Source organism: Cyclopterus lumpus, chromosome 3 (genome assembly GCF_009769545.1).
Source record: "Cyclopterus lumpus isolate fCycLum1 chromosome 3, fCycLum1.pri, whole genome shotgun sequence".
Lineage (NCBI taxonomy): Eukaryota > Metazoa > Chordata > Actinopteri > Perciformes > Cyclopteridae > Cyclopterus > Cyclopterus lumpus.
Window position 1 is genome coordinate 10,226,759 of NC_046968.1, and position 25,889 is coordinate 10,252,647.

The 25,889-nt window shown below is 43.4% G+C and overlaps 1 protein-coding gene across 5 annotated transcripts in view; it reads left to right on the top strand.

Annotated features, from left to right (window-relative positions):
* LOC117747507 (protein diaphanous homolog 3-like) overlaps positions 1 to 25,889 on the top strand; it is a 137,139-nt gene that overhangs the window by 87,821 nt on the left and 23,429 nt on the right. For all 5 annotated transcript variants that reach the window (XM_034556831.1, XM_034556821.1, XM_034556794.1 and 2 more), the window contains 2 exons: positions 5,544 to 5,639; positions 6,254 to 6,316. In XM_034556831.1, coding sequence (XP_034412722.1) covers positions 5,544 to 5,639; positions 6,254 to 6,316 — 159 coding nt within the window. The remainder of the gene's footprint in view (positions 1 to 5,543; positions 5,640 to 6,253; positions 6,317 to 25,889) is intronic.

The window sequence follows — 25,889 nt, forward strand, 5'->3', positions numbered from 1 at the left end:
CGGTTCTATTCCTCGTACCTTTACTGTTCTAGTCGACTCAGTTTGGTTGGGCTTGTACTGCTGGGCAGTGGGCGGTTCCCCTGTGTTGCTGTGGGCAACCAGGCTCAAGATGTCCTAATGTTCGCCGAGATGTCGGACCGCTGAGTTCCATGAGGTGTGAATGTGTGAACTTGGAGGAATCAGAAACATGTCTGCTCTGGTCTATATGGTGTGAAGGGTATAAATAAGTATGTTGAACCCAACTGTGTTGTAGCATGCCTACTACAGTGCCAAAGGGATGGGGGGGAGCATGCTGAGCATCTAGTTGGTGGTGCAAGCCAGATTGTTGTTGCAGGGCGGGTGCAGTTACTCTTCAAGCTGTTGCCTGCTTGTGAGGGTTTGATGTCATTTGCTCTGCTGTATTTCTTTGTGTCTGGAGCCAGACCTGCCTGTGTCATCTTAAATGAATCACTTTTTTTTTTATCACCATTATTCAAGAGTTCAAACAAAGATTTACGTCAGTTAAATGAAACTGAATCCAAATGGCATACCTTATATATTCAATAGAACGCTTTTTTCGGGGGGCGGAGATGTACAAAGGTCCTGGTGAACTGATTTCTCATGGACCGACTCAGATGACAGATCTTTTCTCCTCTTCTTTTTTTTCTGTGTCATTTGCCCAACAATATTCTACATTCCTATTTAAAATCAATTTTATCCAGACTTTGTCTAAACATAACATCCAGCAACAGAGCATAGAAACTACAAATGCTAAAACATTTCAATATGACTGCCTTCAACAGGTTGCTGGAAGGCTCTGGTTCAAACATTTCCCGCCAGTGACATCTTAATACGAAGCCATATCTCCATATCTTGAAGTCTCCCCCCCCCCGGTGTGATTTTTAGAGACAGCCTCATTGTTAGAGGCCTGAAGCTGTAAAACAATCGAAATAAAATAGAAAGAAACTCTTTTTTTTCTATTCTATGGGGTATGGATTTATCACAGGTGATTAGGTTATTGTGTGCTACTACGGACACATGGAGACTTCTACTTGCAGCAAAAGTATTAATGTTTCTATCCATACAGTGGCAAAGAAGACCACATCCCTACATTAGGTGTTAGCTGGTTATGATGTGTGGTTGTCATGTATGCATCTCTATTCATCATGCAGTGAATGGTTTGACTACTTGCTGCTCAAAGTGTCAGTAAAGTGCAACACAGGGTATTCAATAGAGAGAGAGAGAGAGAGAGAGAGAGAGAGAGGGGGCTGACTGGCCTTATTGCGCCATTTGTCTTCTAAGTGTCCACGCCAGCGAGGTGCTCGGCCTGCATTCGTTGTACTCGGGCATGTCATTTTTCTCTTGTAAGCGTTCCCATCCAAGCCCAATTGACCCTATTTCTTGCCTTGCTCCGGCCCACCTCTGCTCCACACTGCTGCAACCGGCCATTGTCCTGATGATAAGTGCGGAGCGCTGTTGAGTAAAGTGGCGGGGAAGCATCAGTCCGGGCTTGAATAGAGCCGAGACTTTGACACTCACTCGCAGGCTGCATGTCCAGACAATGGAGGAAAAAAAAACCCAGTCTGAGCAAGCTCTGATTAAATAGATGGCTGAAGTTTCACTACAGACAGGAGGATAACTACAGCCTTCTCCCAGAGGTGGAGGTTAAGCTTTGTCTTGATTCCTCTCAAAGAGTTAACTCTTTTGTTTTGTAAACCGTTCTGCTTTCTTCTTTTTGTTGACCTCACAAGTACACCCACATTTGTACACCTAACCACATATTTCCACACAGTTATGTTCTTTAAATAGACATCAGTAAGGCCTGGACTGGTTTGTGAGAGAGTCTTCATGTTGTTGGTGTTTTCTTTGCCTCTGTGTGCACATGTCATGAGAGCTCTGAACCCAGATGCAGCGGAATAGAGTACGGCAGGCGAATTGTGCACATCAAAGCACCAATCAGAGGTTGGGATACCACTCTTCACTGTCCCGCTCCTCTCACTAGTCTTTGTTCTCGTGCCACGTCCTCCTCAGCACCACCTTTCACCAGCTGAATGACTGTTTCAAATTTCACAGCTACAAGCCTGACTAATATTCCTCTGCCATGTGTTCCTCCTCCATTAGTACCCATGTGACATGTCTGTGAGCTCGCTCTAAGTTTGTGAGCATGTGGGCGTGAGTGTATAAATATGTTTGCGATTTCTCCGACTTTGGCTGTCTGAAAGCACCTCGTGTCTCGTACCATAAAGCGGTTTTCTGTCTCGGCATGTCGGAGTTGCGCCTGATGTGTAAAATTGGACTGTTTTTGTATATTCCTGAGGCGAGAGATCTGAGTGGGTTTCTTTTTCCTCGCCTCCCGAGGCTCACAAGTGTCTCATGTACTTGTGGGTTGGAGTCAAACGGAGTACTATACACGTGAAGGCGCACACTGCCGGTTTCAGTAGATTGTTGTGCTCCCTTTTTTGCGTGCTTTTTGTATTCCATCCGCATTTTTGCGTATGTCATTGTGTGCGCGCGCGCGTGTGTGTTTGTGTGTTGTCGGAAGCGTGAAGCTACCTGTGATGAATTGCCACAGCAGTGGAGACAAATTTGGGCGTCGAGGAGCGTCAGTGTCGCGCAGAGATTGGTGTTGCCTCTCTGCTCTGTAATGATGGAAGAACTGGGCACACATCAGCCGGAGGAACGCAACTGTTGCGGATGAAAAGCACAACAGATGCACACGTACAGGCAGGCGAGGAAGTGGGCCATGATACATCCACTGTGCGTGTGCGTGTGTGTGTGTGTGTGTTCCCAGCTCGGTGTGGGGTTTGGGCACAACCACAGCCCACCGCCCCAGGGACCGTCTGCCCTCAATACGGGAGCTTCAGTGGGTTTGCTGCAAAGGGGACCATGTACTGTGGAGCTGATTGACAGTATTTGTAGGTCTGCAGAAATCCCACCATGGTGCCGCATGGTACTGTGCGCATGAAAGGAGATGACAATTTCAGTTTGCAGGCCCCATGGTACAGTGTGACTAGTGTTTGTAGTTAACGGCTCGTGAAAAGAGTCTCCGTTTGAAAGAGATGAGGAGAAGAGCTTGTAGGCTTCTGACGAGGTGACGAGCTTCAGAGGTTGATCGCTGCCTGCAGTCCCAGTCCTCATTAATACCTTTTGAAATAGACCAACGCTATCTGCGTCTGTTAATATTTAAAACTGATTACCACTAAAACATCTTCTCAAATGTGGGGCTTTTGATTTCATTCAATTTGTACTTTTTTCTTCTCCAAAGCAATTATTTATTTTTACACCTTCATGAAATGTCCTCATTATGGGTTGGCATAAGGGGGGGGGGGGGCTATTGGACCAGCTTTTGCCCTCCATCAAAAACATTTTTTCCCCCAACTTACATTTCAAATATTCCCTTTCATGCACTTCTTTTTTGGCATGTTTAAAATGTCATTGTATTTATAACCATGAATCTAAATACAATCTAACATTCAGTTAGAATGATTCATTAAGCATTCTTGAACGTTTTTCAATGTTTCTTTGTTTAGCTTTCCCACTGTTTAACCCCTCACCCCCGATTGTTCATGAAATGGAAAGAGTGACAAAAACACACCCAAGCTTAATCAGAGCAATGTCCTCCTCTTCACTCAGTGAGTCAGCAGTCACAGCCTGGCCTCTGTGAAGCTAATGAAGTTGTTGCAATTTCTCTGGAACTTCATACTAATCAATCAGTCGTATGCATGCTTAATACGGTGCACAGTGCTCAATTACATGTGAGCATAAAACATATCTTAATTGATATTGCAGTTTTACTAAATGTGGAGGTAAAATTGTGATTATGAATACTGGCCTCAGAGTGCATGTCACAGTGAAAGGGCTGCGTGAAGATGGCAGGAGCCTTTGTTCTGTAGAGCAGCACTCGGCATGAAGCTCAGTTGGTGACAGCAAACTAGAAATGCAGAGCAGAGCTCTTGATTCCGTTGGCAAAAGGAATGTCGTGGCAGGGTGCTGATGAAAGGTACCAGATATTAACAAGGGTGCACATCGTGTCTGCAGGTGTCGGAATATTGCTGACGGTGTATAGTTCAAGTTTCATCTGCTTTCTCTTTTGCAGATTTTGGCTCATTTCAGTTCCATTTCCTATTTTTTCTCAGTGCAAACAGTTACAATAATCTACAATAATAAAAGCTAATATAAACTTCTCTTCACTGTTTGTCATGAAAAAAACATTCTCTTTTTTTTTTTTTGTGGTAAACCTCTCAGTTCTACATTCAGCACGTTCCAGCTGTGTTTGACAGGAGGCAGAGCCTCGACCACCAGGGTGTGCACAGGTGCACTGCATACAGTGATTGGGATATGATCTGTTTTGTTTCTACACCTGCCATTCCAGCTGAGGCCTGTATGCTCTGATTTAAAGCTAAAAAGACAGCGTTCTCTGCATAGATTTAAGTGTGCGGATATCTTTTTTACCAGGGTGTCAGTAGTGGAAATGTGAAGTTTAGTGGGAAACAGCCTTTCACATGTACATGGAGGTTGACAAAGACTTCAAATGTTATTGGCAACACACACACACACACACACACACACACACACACACACACACACACACACTTACATTTGCATGACAATTGCAGCATCACTTTGTATTGACAGGGTGTGTTCTCCCTCAGCATTTCCATATACCTGCTATCCTTTTTCCTTCCCTTCCACTGGAGGCTGTTTTTACTGCAAAATACTAGCCACGTCCATCATTATGCCTCAGGTGTTGGGGCCCAGGTTTTCAGCCGCACCAACACAAGGCATGATTTAAATGTCATCTTCAAAGCTTTTCCCTTTCTACAATATATCTGCAGCCTAGTAGTTCCAACAAAGCAAGGGCTTGATATGTTGTGTTGCGAGAGTATTGTACATAAATATAATATGTTGACAGGTTTGAGTGTTTCATTCCAGCTTGATTGGGCACCGTTCGTCCCTGTATATGTGCCTCCTTTTGCTTCAGTAGTTAACTCTGAGCGCTTCCTAATTTCAACCTATGCCATGTTAATTCACGTCAAAATCGATATTCAAATTTTTACGTATATGCACTTACCCCAAATAGCACACAACATAAGTAATAGTAATTCCAAATCTTCCATTATGCATCAACATTAATGATCGTGTGTGTGTGTGTGTGTGTGTGTGTGTGTGTGTGTGTGTGTGTGTGTGTGTGTGTGTGTGTGTGTGTGTGTGTGTGTGTGTGTGTGTGTGTGTGTGTGTGTGTGTGTGTGTGTGTGTGTGTGTGTGTGTGTGTGTGTGTGTGTGTGTGTGTGTGTGCTGAAACGCAGCATAAGAGATTGATACACAGCCAGGTAATTTGTTTTAGGCCACCTGAACTCAAGAATACACTGAATATTAATAAATAAAATACACTGATTTTGGAGCTCAAAGGTCAAGGTCACTGGATAAAATGATGACATTTCGGACGGACCTTGATGTGAACTGATTCTGAAGACACAGAGGCAGCGTTTCTATGTTGTTGTTTGTTTGTATCTCTCCTCTGTCTTCCAACACCCTTTCATTCTTTTTCTTCTCTGTTTTTCCAGAGAATGACGAGACAGGTGTGATGGATAGTTTGCTGGAAGCCCTACAGTCAGGAGCTGCATTCAGAGACCGCAGGAAGAGAGCGCCAAGACCCAGAGGTGAGTCTCTTATCCTTTCCCTCCACCGACACACAAACAAAGATTCTCACATAAAACCTGCTGTCCATATTGTACTTGGGCAATGTTCTGATTCCAGTCAGACGTTTAAAAATCACAGTGAGCTTAAGTCCCAACCTGCCAACTGGATGCATATGTTTCTTGTCATGTTTTGACAAGCTGAGTGAATTGAATGCATCATGGTGTTATCCAGCCTTGGCTGCACACATTCTCAGTCCCTTGCACAATTCACTAGTTTGTTGTTTGTACACATGCTTGCTAGCAGCACAATGCCAGAGAATCTCCAGCCTTACAACGTTACTACGACTGTCTGATGTTTGGACCTCAGTAAATCAACACCCAGTTATTTATTTTCTGGCAGTCTTAAATCCAAAATGCTCTTGAATCCAAGTCGGCATCTGGACGTGTTTTGAGCAGACAGTCTAGTAGACTTCAGGGGGCCATTGACACCGTTGCCTTTAACAGAACAGTAGTTTCTGTTAATGGCCTTCTCTTCACATCCATTCTTCAGCTCGCGAATACCTCCTCATGATCTTTTTTGATCCCTCTTAGTGCAGTAAGATGTGTTGACATTAAATGTCCCCTGCCCTCCACAGATAACCAGCAGACGACCATCAGCCCCAGCTCCTTCCGCCAGGTTCTCAGGCCTGTTAATCATGGTAAAGCAAATAATTAAAAGCCCGCGAAGCTAAAGCCTCGAGCATGCGCAGCTCTGTCTTTTATCTGATCTCGTAAAGGCCGCCTTAAACAACTCTTGCATGTCTTACAACTTCGCCTCTACAGTGCATGTGTCCTGCTTTTGTGTGTGTCCAATGACATTTCAGTTTTTTTTTCTTTTTCTCTTTTCTTCATTTGTGTGACCTTGTGTGCCTTCTGAAAGTGTGCAAGACCTTTTCTGATACAGTTGGAGGCTGCGTGTTGTGCAGACTGTGAGAGAAGCACGGATGAAATGCGTTGAAAGCAGTGTGTGGGCTGCGCTCAGTTTGATAAGGTCCCTAAATTGTTCAGTAACTGCAGCACTTTAAGTTCAACTCTATGCTTTTGAAGGCAAATATTTCTAATTTATAAAACGTAATATAAAGGAAGCTACAGATGTCTATTCACAACCGGATATGTCAAGTGTCCTCGCATAACAAAATGTTCATCTTGAGTTTCTCACCTCTGACCGATGTACTGCAGATTATTCCAGATCACACATTCATACAGACTACAAATTGGATGCAAGTCACTTGTAACATTGAGCGTTCAGCGTCATCGTTTAGAAACTTCCTGGGATTGAAGACTGGATGGGATACTAATTATAGCAAATCAAATTTTCCCATAACGTTCAGCTGTGAACAGAATTACAAACAACAACTTTCTTCTCTTGTCAAAGGTTTTTTACAATAATCACTGAGGCACTTACAAAAATTACGTAACCCTATTACCACTTATTACTTGTAATTGGAATCCCAGTGGGCTGGGTACAGGCACGCATGAATACAATTATTCACGCTCAGTCCACCCACAACATTGATGGCAATGATAAAGGGCCCTGCTCTGTTGTTCTGCTACAACTTATCTGAAATTAGATTGGAAAGGGACGAGGGGGAGGGAGATATACAGGGTGGGAGGAAAGAGACAGATAGAGGTGGCTGTAACATAAGAAATGGAGAGAAATGGTGTGAGGGGGTAAGAACGAGCCAGTGGGTTTGGGTGAAATAATGTGGGGGGGTGGGAATTGGACTCGGAGGCTGTTTGGCTGTGTGTTTAAGAAATGTGAGGGATGTTTTTGTCAAAAGCCATTTGAGTTCACGAAGGACGGGCTGCTCGGTGTCCATGTTGTGGACAAAGACCCCATGGTGTGCTGTACAGGTACTCGGGTTGTGGATGGTTGCTGGACCAGCTGCCCCCTGCTGGCAGCTTCAGGCATAGCCTTGTTGACTAATAAAGCTCAAGGCTCGAGCCTGCCACTGCAGGCATCATCATACTCACTGCCAGCCTCCCAGAGCAAACACAGCTAATTACTTTTAGTCTGCCCAGCCCCAGCACCAGCTCGGCCCTCTCAGTGCCCATTCATCTTAATTTCCCCCTCTCTGCCATCTGCCTCCTAAATAACACTCCTCCTCATTTCCCTACCATCCCATATCCCCGCTGTCTTCCTCTATACTCTCATGGCTGACAATGGCCCTCCCCAAACATAATTGCCTGTTATTGGTATGGAGTCTCTCAGCTTCCCCTGCCGCACCCCTTCTCCACCATCTCCTTCTCTCCTTGGGAGATCCGGGTCTTAATTGCCCTGGGTTTTGTTGCTGGAGTGAGTGAAACCCTCAGGATGCTCCCTGTTTAGTTGGGAGGTGATGAAGTTTAGTCGGAGCACTTAAACAGCTGCTTTCCCAACCACCTCCCTTTCCCACAGTTTTAAATACCCTTTAATAATTGATCTCAGGAGTGTTGCTGCACTCCAGTGGAGCAGCAAAGAGAATTAAAACGGAAACATCTGTGCCAGAAGATACTGTAATTTGTGGCGATGGGGAGAGGTTGAACTGGTCAATCCAAAACATGCATGCTGCCATCAAGCTCTCCCACCGAAGGAGGCTCAAGTGCCCCTGGGGCCTTTTTCCAGCAGTGGTTAGGGTTATAGCTCCTATGGTTCCTTTTTGTTGTCCGCAGAAACAAATCTGATGGCCGATAGCTTGTGCGCCCCAGCACAAGGAGGCGTTTTGAGTGTCTGCCGTGCTTCATAGTTATGATGAGTGTGATTGAATAGAAAATCGCATTAAAAGTAGAACCCCCACTGGTTGCTGCAGAACAGCAAACTTATTTTTCTTTCCCTCTTCTTCCTTCCTGTTCTCTTCCTCTTGTACTCTTCGGTTTACTGTAAGTAATACATGATGAAAAAAAGAAAAAAAGTAAGGGTCCTGGCCTGGGTTCCCAGCATTTGTGCCCACTTCCTCCGTCTCTCATCTCCTCTCCTCCCTCAAAATTGGCTCAGCGCACTTTTAACATGAGCCAGCAGCTACGGTGTTTAGCCCGGTCTGCAGTCTGCCTCCGCACACGTCCACATAGAAATACGCAGACACACCCGCAGACTTCAGGGGATCGAGGTAAGCAGGCTTTGTGGTGGCTGTGGCCTGGGTTAGGATAAGGCTGCAGGGCTCCGGGCTCCTCGACACTCTAAATTGGATTGCGCTGCACAGAATGATGGATCGATGGTGGTTAGCCGCACAGGTGTAAGAGACTTGAATCTGCAAATTGAATCTATAAGGCAGCCGCAGCTTTTTAACTGTGTCCTTCTGAAAACATCTCTCCGGGCTCTGTCTGGTCATTTCAGTCTTCCAAGCAGGTCCTCATCACATGTTGAGTGGAATCGCAGAACTCAAAGTGTGGAACACAGCTCACGCCAGATTAGGTGTGTGTGTGTGTGTGTGTGTGTGTGTGTGTGTGTGTGTGTGTGTGTGTGTGTGTGTGTGTGTGTGTGTGTGTGTGTGTGTGTGTGTGTGTGTGTGTGTGTGTGTGTGTGTGTGTGTGTGTGTGTGTGTGTGTGTGTGTGTGTGTGTGTGTGTGTGTGTGTGTGTGTGTGTGTGTGTGTGTGTGTGTGTGTGTGTGTGTGTGTGTGTGTGTGTGTGTGTGTGTGTGTGTGTGTGTGTGTGTGTGTGTGTGTGTGTGTGTGTGTGTGCATACCTGCCGGCCTGCTGCCTGCCTGTGGAGTGATGATCCATTATGTGTGGGAAGGAACGAGATCTATGAGGGAGTGAATGTCTCTGTCTTTAAGAGCAATTACTTCAGTCTTCAGTGAAATCCGACCTAACAATTATCATGTGTGATAAAGAAATTGATACAAAGGTCACTTCACAAAGTTTGTGAACCTGTTTACCAAATGGAAACAGGAGTTATGTCTCCTTACTTGTACTACAAAGCATTATTTTGACCAGTTATTGGAGATGTTTTGTGCTGATGTAGTTGCCAAGTCAACTTGATGACCACTTTTTCCTGGATATATATTCCCGTATAATGTTGGATCTTTGGTTTATGTGGGCAGCTTTTCAGTGCAGACTTTAAATGGCTTGGTTATATACACATGTGAATGGGTGTAGGAGATGACTAATAGGCTTAATTTGCGACGCAACCCACGATCTCTTTCAAGAAGTTGTGCTGTACGAAATCCTTCAGACAAAACTGGGGAGAGTGAAGATGAAATGAAAGTCAAAATCAAGTGGTTGAGAAAGGAAGCTCGTCGCCTCCTATGTCTGTGTGCTCACATGTGAGACGTTTGTGAAAAACTAGCTCTGAGAGTCAGTCCCTCTTCCTTCCTGGGGCTGGGATACTCTAGTGGAATCTGCTGTTAGATGCTTGCCTTTTTTGATTGGGCCTCTTATAGACTGTGATATGTGGATTCCACTGCAGGCAACTGCATCCTGCAAGATTGCGTGTGTGCCTTCCCGTTCCTCTTTCACATTTCAGTCCGTTCGTATCAATGTCAATTATGGGAGAAAGCCTCCCATCCTTTCAAAGTTCGCTCAGCCGACTCTCTACTTTTTGACTTTGTTTTGCCTCCGCTTTATCTCTCCCTCCTAGCCTTGCTGCGTTCCCCCAGACATGACGGAAGCAAAAAAATGAAAGTAAGAAGGGCTTATTAAATCATTTCAGTGAACCCAAGACGGAAAGGAGAGCACGGACGCTCTCCTCCCGAGATCTATTTGAATTGATGCCACATGTCTTTGTTTCAAAAACCTAACAGTAGGAGTCTCTGATTTATCTGCATTTGGTCGCAATACATCATCCACACATCACATACGTTGGGTGCGTTTTTCATTAAAGTGACAGATTATTGCCAAAGAGCTTCTGTTCCTGAACACCAAGTGCTCACTCTCCCACTTTTGCACATAATTGCTAATGCATATATGCATCAGAATTGCCATCTTAAACCCCCGCGTTTTAATGATGCGCAGGTTGAAGGTCAAAGGCCCCTCCTGGGGCATTTAGCTTGTGTGGAAGACGTGGCCAGGTGTGCTGCTCTCGGTATTCATGTCCACAATCCTTTGGCCACTTAGAATCACAGCGTGTCCCTTATCGCCACACTTGGCGATTGGTGGTCGAGATGTTTAACGGCTCTTGTAGACAAAGGCATATCCAGATGGAGAAGTGTACCTTGACCTGCCTTTGTCTGTCTGTCTGAAGTGCTGCACTTGTGGTGTGGGTGTGTGTGTGTGCATGTTTGAGCCTGTGCACACATGCATTTAACAGATGGAACAGAAGGTCACCTTAACCGAGTGGCTCGTGTAATTAGGTCCAACATGTGCAGTGATTGAGGGAGATGGAGAACAGTGAAGGAAAGTTTCCTTTTTACCTATTATTCAAAATTCGCTGAGAACAATGCTTTCATTTTATTGAATGCCATGCTGCACTCTTTCACAGTTACACTCAGTCACGCGTGGAAACTGCCCAGTACAAAACAGTCCGATCTGTTGTCCACTTAGCAGCTTTTCTCAAGTAGTTGGAGAGTAACTGTCCCAGATTTGTTGGCCAGCGGCTTCTCTAACCTTCAGCCAGGAAGCAGCGCCTAGTGCCTTCTTTAAAGGATAACTATGTATAGTAAATAGCATGAAATATGTTTCTCACTAAAAGCCTTTGGTTATAGATTGCGGTTTTCCATGCGCTATATCATTCAACGTGATTGTGATGCTGTTTACTTGTTCTGTTGCCTTGGAGGCGCGGGTATAGATAATGAAAAATAGCTTTTAATGGCTCCCACTTGTGCTGTTACGGGTGTCCTGCCGCCCTGATTCCGAGGCCTTTTCCCACTGAAACGTGTTGAATTGTGATGCACATCCATATCAAGTTGTGCTGAAACTAATAATCACTGCTGTAGCGAATGTGAAGAGGGCAAGCTTAACACACCTCAAGAAAATGTTGCCTATTTCGTAAAATTGTACTAATCTCCGGTATCTGTGCCCAGTCCAAAACGTAAGAGGATGAGAAAGTGAAATGGTGCGCCGTATATATATTCACTTGACTGGTCGCGGAGGTCAGCGTGATGGATGAGAGCAGCATGCACAAACGCACACACACAGCCACCCGAGCTCGGCTGTGCCCACTCAGTCCTAATAGAAAACATATGATAACGAACACCTCTGCACTCTGCTCCGCCGTACATCCCACGTTTTTTAGCCAAGTCCTAAGCCGATCAGGCTCCTCCGATATCCACTTTTAGCTGGATTATGAGGAAGCCGGGCTGTAATAAAGGCTGTGGATCGTGAAATGGAAACTGGTGTTCAGCATGTTGAGCCAAGGACCCTAATCAGCCCATTCACACCAGCTCAGGCCCCAAACAGTAAGTGAAGCCGCTAATGTGGGATTGCTATTCAGCCGGCGTCTTAGATCCTCCTCATCCTTTCTTTCCACGTGCATACTGTCTCGCCTTCTGTCTGCCTCAAAATACACCTTGTGTGTAGGGAACGGAGGCAGAAAAGCCTGCGGGTTGAAAGGTTGGAGATGCATCAGGGGTTTAGTTTGGATACAGACCTCAGGTTTTATATGCCAAATGTGTCTCGCCAGCTCTCTTTTTTTTCTGTCTGTCTCCTTCCAGCTCCCTTTTCTCATGAACCGGTTATGTACATTGATTGAGACTAGGCTCTTACACAGTACTCTAGTTAATAATGCAGTGAGAAATGAAGTCATTCTCAACACGGCTTTGTGCTAATTACATTTTACAGCAGCCTTATCACCCAGCCACACACATTCCTGGTCCTCCCACATTTGCCAATGCCAGCAGCCATATCAAGCAGCCGTCAGGGAGTGAAAGAGCGAGGGAGACGATTATATGAACTTCTGTTGTCGCGTGAGGGAAATGAGAACTATCTCCCCTTTTTATATGTCTGCCCTCTGCAAAGGGAGGCGCTTGAGTTCTGTCTTAGTGTTAATACCTTTGGTGAAAGAGTGTTACAAGTGCTATAGCAGCATTTCTCCCCCACTCATCTCACAGTGGTGCTTCCATCTCCTAAAAACGGTTGTGTTCCTCTGTTGGTTTGTCTTTTTCAGTGGGCTGTCTGTCTGGTTTTATGCTTCAGGCGAACATTAGCAACTGGTCACACTGTGGGCCTTGGCAGAAAGAGACCCCTCTCCGATAGCATGTGTTGCTATGGTTGCCCACTAAGCCGCCTTGACTCCGAAGGGGAAACGGGGACTTTATGTAGGAGTGATAAAAGGGGATGATTTGTGCTTTAAAATTCCTCTCACCTTCCTGGGGTAACCCATCTGTAAACAGCCCCATATCCAGCTATCGTTCTCCAGTGCACCGTACTCGCACAGAAAGAGGAGCAAACGCCAAGGCTCCTGTCGTTGATTATTCCCACGGCCACTTTGGTCTGCGGTGGTAAAATTAGCGCATTCTACCAAAGTGCCTCATCTCTCCGTCTCTCTCCCTGGCTGTCGTGTCTGCTGCCAATCCACCTGCTCGGTGTCTCCCCGCTGATCCAGAAGCTCTGAGTGCAGCGAGAGACGTTTGCACGCTGACGGAGCGGGAAGGCCATCAGGATCTGTTTGATGCCGGATTCCCCTTAGAGAGGGAGACTCAGGTTTGCTGATCTGCTATTATACAGTACCTACTGCACTTTTATGCCCATGCACTCACTCATTCGCATGTTTGACTGTACACACACAAACACACACACGCACACACACACACACACACACACACAAAAACAGGCGTGCGTCCCCCTTTGCAGACACTTGCTCAGCCTTGAGTCACAGGGCCATGTTTGTGTCTCTGGCCTCTGGGCTCAAGAGCTTCATTAGCCTGGCACTAGCTTTGATTAGCATCCTCAGGGGTACAAATTAGCAAACAAACTCAAGTGATCTGTGGGGGGGGGGGGGGAACTCACTCAGGGACTTTCTGCAGATGTATGAACACTTCACAAGCTTTGATTAGCTGTGCCATTCAGGAGAGGGTAGTGTTATCTTAAATCAGGTCTTTTTTTTTTAATGGAGGATATTTTTTCCAAGCGGGCAGGAGAAAACCGTGGCATTGACTGCACGTGTGTATTTGCCTTGTTAGTGCTCGTGAACACGTGTGAGCATGTGTGTGAATGGGTTCCTTCGGGGCGTTAATGCGTGGAGATGTAGCTTGTGCATGCGCATTGTCCGAGTCTGTTTTTCATTCAGGTGAAAGTCGAGCTGCTGCCTGCTCTGTAATAACCATACTTGACATTTCCCTCTCCTCCAGCCTGTGGAGACTAGCAGATGCTTTCCATTCCAGTTGAACCCATTAAAGCCTTCTCTTCTCTACTGCGTCCACTCGCCTGTCCTTTGGCAGGGCCCTCCTGAATGTCAAAACTCACTGTTTAGCATCACAATAAAGCAGATACTGGGTAGCGCAGTAAAGGCATGGAAATGGCTGCTGGCTGTCAAAGGGCACGGACAAAAAGATTATTTAAAATGCTTGTCGTTGCTCATGCGGTGCTGTATAACAAGGCTATTTTACGTTTGTCATCCTCTGCGTTTCTGGTTTTACTGCTCTGTAAATCTGCATCACTGGTCAGTGTGTTGACTTTCCTTTTATACACGCACGCATCTGATTTTTACTTTTACTGTTGTAGATCTGCTGTTTTTTTTCTTTTCTTGGAGTTTTATTCAAATTTGATGCCACACTGTCGATTTCCATGTTGAATGGCTGACTCTGAGGTTGTAAAGTTGTCTTTCTGTAAATTCGGCATTGCGTATTCTTGTTTTAACAGTTGTATCATTGTTACAATAAGGTATGATGTCTGTTGCAATAGAAAGAGATCCATATCACCGGGCCGTTTAGCGTTTTGTTTTTGACAAAGGATGCAGAATTTCAGCTCTAGAAGAACCTTTGGCTCAAAGTGGAGTAGCATAGGTGGACTTCATCGTTGAAATTTTACAGTAGCTTTCAACATGTAAGCAAATTACAGCTCACGTGTTTTTTTAAAATTTGGTTTGATCGTAGCGTTGTTGTGCCTGTTGTTGGAGGCAAGACCCACATGATCCTCTTTACATCATTATTTTTGATTCCAAAGCGTCTGTGTCAATAATGTCTGGCTCCAAGCTTCACAGGACTTTCCATCCGCTGTTGCTAATGAAGTAAAATTTGTTTGGGACACTAAAAACACATTTAGTAAACAAGCCATATTAATTCTGCTTAATTAATTAATCGCATTAGAGCCCAGTTGGGGTAGGAGTTAGAATTTGTAACAAATTGATAGTACAATTGATTGACAGAATATAATGAATAATTTAAACAATAATCTTTGTAAAACTAAATGATAGAATAATGGATGACATTAAATTCTAATGCAAGTTTTGATTAAATGAAAAAATATAATAACCATGCCCAGTAGACCTGATTATCCTTTTTGGTTGCTGGGCCGAGGCTTCTATGGCTAGTCTTGATTTGTGTACAGACCTGATTATTTTTCTAAACAGGGAGGTAATTAGCCTTGCTGGTTTGAATGGTAATTACAATGTCAGACAAAGAGGAAAGAGGACGTCTAAATGTATTTCACAGATAGTTCTGTGTTTGTCCACACACACACACACACACACACACACACGTACACTCGCGTACGTACACACGCACATGCAGTAACATCTCCAGCCAAACATTTATAAACAACATTTGTTTTGATACAACGTATCTCACATTTGCAAGCTGAAATAATAGAAAATTGCTCATTTGCTTCTCCAGTATAAAATGGTCTGATACTGGCAGAAAACCGAGTGAGCCGAGCGGGGATGTTGGGATGTAGCTGGCTGAATTGGCTTTATTGTTTTCTGTACCTCATTACTCTCACTTTACGTTCCACACATAATGCCATTTCTGCCGTTGTTGCACACAAAGACGGAGCCAAAGCTAAGCCATTTAATTTTCTTCAAAAGCACAAATAAAGACCTCATGGATACCTGGCCGGTTTCCCACTTAAATATTGCCTCATGTCATTTGGTCATTTTTAATATATCTTTTGGTTTGGATGGTAAGTGAATGCACGATACGTGTTCGAGGATCCAAATTGAAGGGAGAATCAATCAGTAAAAACTTCCAATACGTGCATACTATTTAAATCTCACCTGTAACAATTGTCAAATTGTGTCCTTTAAAAGTCCCAAAACATTTTTACATGCTACAGAATTTATATGTACATGGTAATTTTTCACTTTCACACTTTGCAGCACTTCTTAGTGTGTGCACGCGTGCGTGTGCGTGACCTTCATTGATGTTATACTGCCTTGCAATTCATAATAGCAAGTTATTATGTCCACTACATTTTTAGAACAAGGACAAGCTGTTTTTTTTTTAACGCAAATATAATCTAGTGCGACTGAATAGAAGATAACTGAGCCTTTGGGTTTTTACCATCAACAATCTCACACAGAAGAGAATAACGGTAATCCACGTGGCATCTCTATCGACAGTGTAGCCCTGAAGTGGACATCATTTATCGACTCTATAGCAAAGCAATGCCGGATACCAAAAATAGGCTCCATTGCTGTGACATAATTATTGTGTAGAGATGTTGCTTTGCTGCTTTACACCATCCTTAAACCGTTTTTAGAATAATTAATATCAGGATTGCAGTTGCACTTTAATTCAAGAGGAGCCCCTCTCTGTGTTTTATTTATTGATTTATTTTTAAAGTGGAGAAGGACGGAGCAGGAGGCTCTTAGATGAGGCCCACCGGAGTAAGCCTTGGCTTTCATGCTCGCCGACTTAGACTAGACTACAGTTGAAAGCTTTAAGAAGATAGAAGTGGCCCCTTGGATAACGTCTCTCCGTATTGTCCTCCTCTTACTACATAGACAAAGTGTAAGACTGTCCAGCCTGCATGGGCTCAGACATGTGAGAGGGTTAATGAACACGGCTTATCCACCAAGGGAGGTTTTAGAGGGAGGAGGCTGGCTGCCTGTAAATCATCCATCAGGCTCTGCAGCGAGCCGAGCCTCAGCTCTGACAATGTAAGGTGTTTGGGCTACAGCAGAGGGGACATGATTTATCAAGGAGGTGAGTGATTACGCGGTGCCTCTGTACGTGAGAGAGACGGCCAGAGCTAAAAGATGATCCTGTATCGTGTCATGAAACATGCAAAGAATAGGCACTGGGTGTCTGTGAAAAATAGCCACGCGGAGACACGCTGGATAAATGAACCGCGGGTGTGTTTAAGTTCGAATGGAGAACATTGGGAAAGTTTCCACTCCTGAAAAGGGGTCCGTCTCTTCTAACTGCCACATCGTGTGTGGGACCTGAAACTGTTCTTGATTTTTCTAGCTAATTGCTATCGTCCCTCCAGCTTGTCACTCTGTTGTGTCACATATAAAAACATCTTGCTCGGAGAGAAATGACTAAAGGGAGCCTTGGATAATTATCTGTCTCAGGCGTTAGAGGGGGAAATGATGGGCACCAAAATAGATCAGTAAAAGAGAAGAAAAGTCTCTGATCTCCTCCTGGAAGTGTGGTGGATTCAAATAATGAAACACTTAATGCTAAACCACTGAGTTTTTCATGTGCAAATTCAACCTCGCACATTGACAGTTCTCACCGGCTCTTCCGATGACTGGTTTGGATCTTATGTCTTATTTCTTCTTTTTTTTTTTCATCAGATGCAAGTCATTATCTTTTTGTTTTTTTTCCAGCTCCTGAGATTTTGAAGCATTCGTTCTTTGATGAAAGGGGGGTAAAGGAGTTGACATCCACTTTAGTAGGCTTAAATGATCCACTTTGAAGATCCAAACGGAGATAAATAAATATCAGCAAACGATGAGTGCAGAGCAACTCACCTCTGATGCAGCTTCAGAGGTGAGTTGATAGACGCCTAAGATACGGAGACGGGACGCGCGAGAGACGGGTGTCGAGGCGGAAAAAAATAGTTGAGGTGTATCTGCCTGGAGACTGTTTGTGTATGTAGTGTATTTCTTGATGGGACCCTTTCAACAACGCCTGAGCTGTTTTGTCTAGTTCGTCAAATGGAGAGGGGAACGTTGTTATAGATTTCAGCTCTTACCCTCCAGCTCCAGGCTAAGCTTTCAGCCTAGCCTGCTATTCTATTGTCTATTCCTCAAACCGCTGCATTGCTCCCACCAACATGGAGTGATCACACTGTACAGTGCCGAACAGATGGGGATCTCACTTGTTGGTTGCAAGAAAGCGAGGTTCTGCTAAATCAAAAGTTCGGGGGCATATTTTTAGGTGACCCAAGTCTGACATGAAGCAGCCTTTTATTTCTTCTTTTTTTAAAACCTCTGGACTCATTTGTTCAGAGATTAAAAGATAAGAGGATTTGAAGGGGAAAAAAAGGTCTCGGGAGCATTATGGATAGTTTGTTTGGAAGTAGGTATATGATGGAATTGTGAGGTCCAGGAAGCCTCTGCATTGTTTTCTTACTGTCTTGCTTTGTCTTTTAGTTTATAGTTTACTATAGCAGTTTCTAGATCCGCTTTTCCACCTGTGTCCTTTGGGATCTCTCATTGGCCCCCACTCCCAGATTTGGTTTCATGTATTTAACACTACAAGACAGGTTGTGTGCCTCTAAACGCGAACCATAGAAGTAGAATAGGAGTGGAACAAACATCCCCATTCAAATCAGCGTGCAGGATGGTCGGGGTGGCAGACATTTTTACGTGCCACGACAAAAAGGTGTCCGTTCAATTTCTGTGACGCAAAAACGTATTTGAAAATGGCAGGATCAAGGACTCGATCACTTGTACCTGACCTGCACACATTTTACTGTAAATTGCCAGAATGTGTGGGATGGGAAAATGATCCCACCGATTTGTCATAGTCTGATAAACCGTGGCTGGCCAGGAACGCTTGAGTGAAAGGTTGTTTTAGAGCCTCAACTAATTTAACACGTAATCCCCACGTAATCTTACCTCACAGGGTCAGTTCGTTTAGCCCCATGAAATTCACTTTTCGCTCATTTTATTGGTGTGGAATGTCAGAGACATATCTCAGATCCCATATATATATATCTGCATGGCTAGATATCACAAGGCATAAATGGAGAAATATGGCTTTTTGTAATTTGTGTGAACTGACCCTTCAAGGCGAGTTACAGCACAATTATTTTTGAGTAAAGCTGTCCTAACCTTATACGTTGTGATATGGTTCCATACTGCATAGCTGCAAGGTGTTTCTGGGATGGCATGAAGGAAGGCCAAAACGGAAATTGAAAAGGAGAAGGGAAGGGACAGGGACGGGCTCAAAGTAAAAACTAATGGAATAAACAATGCTAGGAGACAGGTGTCCATTTCATCTTTTTTTTTAGTCACTGTCTTCCCCCTGTCTCTCTCTCTCTCTCTGTGGCTTTCTCTGTCTCTCACTCTCGACTGATGAAATTGCCGATGATTTATAACAAATGTCAGTGGCAGGCGCAGCAGACTGCTGTTTTGTCCCTGTCAGAGCCAAGTAGAGCCTGAGGTAGGCAGCTTTGCTTATCAATCAAAGCCTCTCTTCCACCGCCACTGTCAGTGCAAAGCTTACTGGATCGCCGGCTCCCCAAACCCAGGGCCATCAGGGTTGTCATGGAGATAGTAGTGTAAGGTTTTGTGTCACTTCCCGGCAGACGGGAAGTGACACAAAACCTTCAAGGTATCAACCTGTTGACGGAAGCCCTCATGAACAGGGCCGCGTTGCCGCCCGTCTGGCTGCTCTCGTTACTCTCGAATGGGTAGAATTCACAGTTCCACTCGTAGTCATGCAACTGAACTGTTGATTATCTGGGAAGCGCCGCCATCAATAATCTGTCATTTACAGACCTCTGGGCATTCGGAGACGACGATTTACTTTTCTTTTTTTTCTAATTCACACCCCACTGTTAGTTTATGATAAGGTCTCGCTGCTCGATTACGGCGGAAGGCCGTCAACTGGGTTCTAAGGAAGAAATGGAAACCTTTGATTCTACATCGTACAGATGTCTCTCTGTTCCTTTATTTCAAGAATGGTGGTGAGCTACTTGCAGTTACAGAGTCTTTAAAGTAATTATCCAACAGCGACTGACAGCAGTCTTAAATGTGCTGATTGTGCGGCATCGATGGCGAGAACAGTCTTTTGTTAGTATTAGATTCAATACAAATTTCCATTGGATGTTTCCAAAACATACTTTAAGCCTTTTTAAATGAGCATGTCTTACTGTTTCTAAAGGCATTAATCTGGTCAATACCTAACACACCAAATAGGATCAAAAACAGACCACATTTGCTCGATGATGCATCCGACCAGCACAGATCCAGGATTTCAAAAGGTCAGCGCTTCTTTGATTTTTTAAAATGTATTCTGATGTCTTAATTGGTGAAATAAAATGCTGTATGTATGTGCTGCCATTGTTGCGTTTGTGTGGCATGCCGAATGCGCCCTGGCTTTAACACGTATGTGAAGCGCTCTTTGATTTGAGAACTGCGTTGTGGACAGAGTGCCGTTAACTCCTCCGTATTCTTCGAGTGAATGTCTTGTGTGTAAGTGCTGTTTTCCTGTTCTTACATATTCTTAATTCCAAGAGCAAAGACATAAAAGGCACTTACTATGCGCAGGACTATTGACGCAGAAAATACCTTTTGACAGTGTGTTACTACGATGCAGATGTGCTCAGCCCCTTCCCAGCCAGCAATAGAAAATGTCCTCTGAGGGCAGATTAATTGGTTAATGGCTTCCTCCTTTTTTTCCTTCCAGTTTCTCCTCTTGCTTGCCGTCAACAATTACTGGTTCTGTCGAGGTTGATTGTCCATGCTGCCGTACTTCGTTAGGAGAACACTGTGCCGTAGAAGCCTCAATTTAACGTGTTTTAACTCTACTTGAAGCAACACCTCTAATTGTGCTGTACTCTCTCCTGCAATGTCTCTGCTCATTTGATATTTAGATGAACACATTTGATATGTAAACAATCCTTTTTATTATTAACTTTATTATTGATTTTAATTTGGTAGTCAAGAAAACCCATCACATGACTCCTAATGCGTTTTCGTCTCCAGTGTACAGCAAAGACCTCTGACAGATCATTTATGCTTAGCATAACCGTATATGTACATATATTGCATACATTATTACATGCACCGTAGGCTATTTTTTGTTAATTTCTAATTTCTATCTGTTTACTAGAACGTGCTATATTTCAATAGTCTGTGTGCGCACATCCGTATACATGGTCAGAGTAACAATGTATGAGCCTGGTGCCTCTCACGAGGGCTCGTTAAATAGAAAGAGAGTGAGAAAGTCGGAGAGAAAATATCTGGCATACTATAGCGTATCACACATGAAAGAGGAACATCTCTTTTATATGCCACGAAGAAAAAATGACTTGCATGCTGGTCAGGTCTCAGCTTCAGTTCCAGAAAAGTGCACAAGACAAGTTGTTTAGTTTAATCTTGTTTATTGAGCAGGGAATTCTTGCGAGGTAAACATGCGCTTTTAAGACTTTAAGTTAGAAACCGGCGTACGTAATTGCTTGATCACACCACTGATTAGTTCAGTCCGCCTGGAATGCTGAGCTCTCGAGAGCAAAGTGATTAGTATGGCAGGTATCTGAGAGTCCCCGTTCCATATAATCTGTGTCCCTGAAAAGACTGCAAGGTGTCTGACTACTGCAACGTTGTTGAGAATGAAATGATTCAAAACATTGTGCCTGGCATCTCGACTGTAAGACGGGTTTACTTTTATAGAAACACAAACTTGTGCTGTAACTCGGGAAGATTTAAACTCAACTCTTTCTCTTGAAATGTGCATCTGCGTGGCTTTAAGAATATGATTTCAATCCATGCGTCTTACATTCAATTGTTCGTTTACATGATCTCATCTAAACTAGTCATCGTTGCGTCTTTATTCACATTCACGATTGATTAAAAAACACGACAGTGTGCGACAATTGATTGAGTCGTTATTGTTCTCTCACATTTACATTCTACTGGAGGGGTTACACCTCAAAACAATAGAAGCCAACACACAACCAGCAGATGAATAGCTTACTGACTAAGTGTGTGTGTGTGTGTACTGAATCTTTACTGGGGGGGGGGGTGTTGAAGATGTAAAGCGAGAAGATGAAAATGATAGTCAATAATGGAGGCATTAGAACGCCCAAATTAAGTTACGGCTTTACTGCTGTCCTGGTTTTTTGTGTTGCTAATGAAAACACTAGTTAATATAAATCTATTACAAAGCTAATTTAGAAACACAAGTAGCTCCGCGGCGTCTAAGCTGAATAACTCAGGGCATCCTGCTGCTGCGGTTTACTTACCTAACACAGGCAGCGTCTCCAAACGCCTAATTCCTCGTCATTCTATCTGATGCAATATCTGTTCTTCCCAGCTGGCAACCTGTTCAAGTCCTTCTTATCACCATTTGTTAACCACGTTTCCTCCTAAGACTCTTGTGCTATAATACCAGGGAGGCTTTACATAGTTGAGAATACATGTCGCAGTCAAGCCCAAGTATGAATCAAGAATAAAAACCCAGCAAGCCTGGATTCAATATATTTTGCAGTGTGTTTCATCATTTACTTATCTGTATGTAACACATGAGAATAATGGGGTTCGTAGTGCTGTTTGGCACCTTTTATTTGATTTTGAAACCATGCAGAAATAATTCACACTGTTAAAAATTCTCATTGTCATATAAAAGTGTCTCCAATAAACAACTCAAATGGATGATGAAAAATGTATGAATTAGAACGTTGCAGTAGCTATAGGAACTACTTCCACATGGCACAGGTTATCATCTCATCTGAATATTTCACACGTGTCTTGCTTTAATTTTTCTCCTTCGCAAACTGATGCATCGAGCACATCATCTGTCCTACTGCATGCCCACCTGCTTCCACCAGGGAGTTCCCTGCTATGTTTATTTATGTAAGTCTTTTCAGGTCTTTTGAGCTTCATCAGTGTGTGTTAAAAAAATAAAGTGTTGTAAGAGTTACAGTATAGCATATAGCCTCTGTTATGGCACAATCACTGAATGATCAATGTGGGTGAGACAGCATTGATCTGCTTGGTGAGGGAGCCTTGTGATTGAGGGCCTGTGAAGCACATTTTTGTCTCGCTCATAAATATGATTCATCCACGTTTGTGTTCATGGGTAGTTGTTGGCTCGAGAGCTGAACTGTTGTAACTGGATTCAGGCTTTGAACTTGCAGGCAGAATCATTTGGTGAGCCATTAGGCCGAGGCGTGCCATTTTCACAAATAACAATTGCATTTTATATATATATATATATATATATATATATATATATATATATATATATATATATATATATATATATATATATATATATATATATATATATATATATATATATATATATATATATATATATATATATATATATATATATATATATGCTGCTTTTGACTTCTTTTTCCTAAAATGCACATGCTTTTTTTTTGTGTTCATCTTAGATGCTTTGTCGCACACATTTGGAGGGTTATATTGAGATTAATGTGGGAGATGCATGCAGTATCGCTCCAGAGATTGCGACACATGCAGGCCGGTCTGTCTCTTTAAATGTGACGCACATATCCATGATGACCAGAGTATGAATCCCAATGACTTTGATGGTCATTTGTGGTTTTGAGTGGAATGTCTTGATGGATGCCATTTCAGGTTTATGTTCATGACTCCCTCAGCATGAATTGTAAAACACTGTCCAATACTTTGGTTTATGACCAGAACTGATGACATTCCCATCATTATTAGCTACAGTTTGTGACTAGTGCTAATACACAAATATCCTGACATGCTCAACTAGGATGATGAACATGGTTCATTATACGCTTAACATCAGCATGTGATGTCATTAGTGTTAGGATGCTGACATAATTAGTACGGCGTCACATATCTCCTAGCATGGCTGTGGACTCTGTCTTGTTTGAACAACAGTTAACCTGAATTAATATTAGCACATTATTGTGCATGTCCAATGAAGTTGGTATCGACCTTATATGAATTACAAATCAAAGTATTTAAAGGACTGAAACAGATGATTGTGCAACTCAGCCCTATTAGTATCTGAGATCCCTCTTTTCCTGTGAATAGAATATGTCTCTTTGCTGAAAAACAAAGTATCTTTGTTTGGCTGTCACAGTTGACTAGTAGCTGCCTGTCTCAAGAAAAATTATGACAACGGAGGGAGACTGCAGACATTGTCTTAGGAAGAAAGAAAAACATCATGAGAAGAAATGTCAAAATGTGAGGGTCAGGAGAATGAAAAAAAACGAGAGACAACAATTACGAGAAAGCAGAAATAAGCAGATGTTAAGAAGTAAAGAAAAGACGTGGAACAAGGTTACTTCTACAGAGGAAATCAGAGCGACAGGAAAATGGACAAATGTCTTTTATTCACCCATGTGTTTTGGGAATACAGCCATTATTAGCTCTGCATATACTGAACGGCTGTCTAGTTTCTATACAGCCATTGATTCAAAGTGCGTGTTTGTGAGTGTGTATTCCCGTGGGTTGTAGCTAATCATCAAACAGTGGTGTGGGCCAGAGTTTGCTCATGATAGTCTGCCAGCTGATGTTCATTAAACATTTGGCACAGGACGGGCTGTCTGGACACAAGGCTACCCATGCCAGTGTGTCTGTGTCTGTGTGTGTGTGTGTGTGTGTGTGTGTGTGTGTGTGTGTGTCTCTCTCTTTCTTGCTCTCGTTTGAACTGCCTATCTACAATTGTGTGTGCATGGGAGAACACATACGTGTCACACAATGCTTCAAACAGTGGTTGACTAGTGCTGGGCTGGTAGTAGACTCCATAGATACAGTCATTGGACACCAAAGAAGAAGCCCTCCACCCGTTAAGCTCAATGAGATGGAGACTGGTCGGGCGGTGGCACAGACAGACAGACAGAGAGACAGAGAGAGAGAGAGAGAGAGAGAGACAATAGAGCACACCTCCATTTCAAGTCGTGAAATCATCCGTCTATGCAGAACGCTCCTCCCATATGGAAAGCGTCCAAAGCTTCGTTAGTGATTATAAGGTGTGTGTGTGTGTGTGTGTGTGTGTGTGTGTGTGTGTGTGTGTGTGTGTGTATTCCAGAGAATAGCCAGACATCAAAGTCGAATGATAATTCATCCTCTCTAAGCAGTCCATCTATCAAATGGTGGCGACAAGCATGAATGTCATTTAGATGGCATCCAGTGGATTACCAAACGCTGGTGATCATTCAATCTGATCATATTGCATCATGATAGAATTGTCAAACCCTTTTTACTGTAAAAAAAAAAAGAGAAGAAAAGTAGCAATGCTTTATATAACCAGCACAATCCCATTGAGATACAACGTCTCTTCTTCCAGTGAGTCCCGGTTAAGATGGTGATAGTTTTGAGCTTTTGGGGGCAGCAGAAACAAGTTGTTCACACAACGTTGACATATCGTCTCCTTTTAAGAACTGAACTTGTGTGCGTGGTCCCCGCCAACTCCTGAGATGGGAATTATCTGTCTCTTTAGCTGCTACATGCTCCGCTATGCTCACCAGCTAGTTGCTAACTGTGTCGGTCTGCTGCTTGGTGCCCCTCAGGACGTCTACGGTGAGTTTTTAGAGCTTTTCTTTTTCAGTGAAAACAACCACTTGCGAGCTGGACAGCTGAACAATGAGCTCTTTAAAGCCAAGGGGAGCCACAGATTCGGGTGATAATAATCTGTAGGTCATTCTCGTCAGAGTGGTTCCTTTCACATGGACACAATGTTTTGACATCGTCATTCGATACACCATCATTTCAAAATATTGATTATAGCTGCTTTAAATTCATTTAATTTGGCTTCATATGTGCATGGTACCGATGACGAGCAGTAGGAACAACTGTATAGGAGTACCATCTTCTCGCTGGTGAGTTTTCCCTGACAGTTAATTTGTGATCCTGAAGCTTCAGGATGGCTCTCTATTTGAATGTTAATGGCTCATACTGGGCACTCAGTCCCACCACCAGTATCATCAAATGAATAAGAGCCGCATCAGCTATGTTTATTAGTCCTGTCCACTTTTCCCTTCAAAGTCTGACACCTTATTGTGTATTTTTCACCCTACTCCACTTAGCCTGCTTCGTGACTCACATCTCTTCCTGCGTTATTAAATGAGACCGCTTTTTGTGATTCTGTGTTGCAGAAGAAAACAAAATAACACCTATTTTTTTTTATTTTATTAATAATAAAACTGATATATGCACACACATATATATATATATATAATATATACATGCAAGTGTGTCCCAAACCAGACACACTGGCCCCCTCACGCCACATCAACCAGCACGTAAAACAAC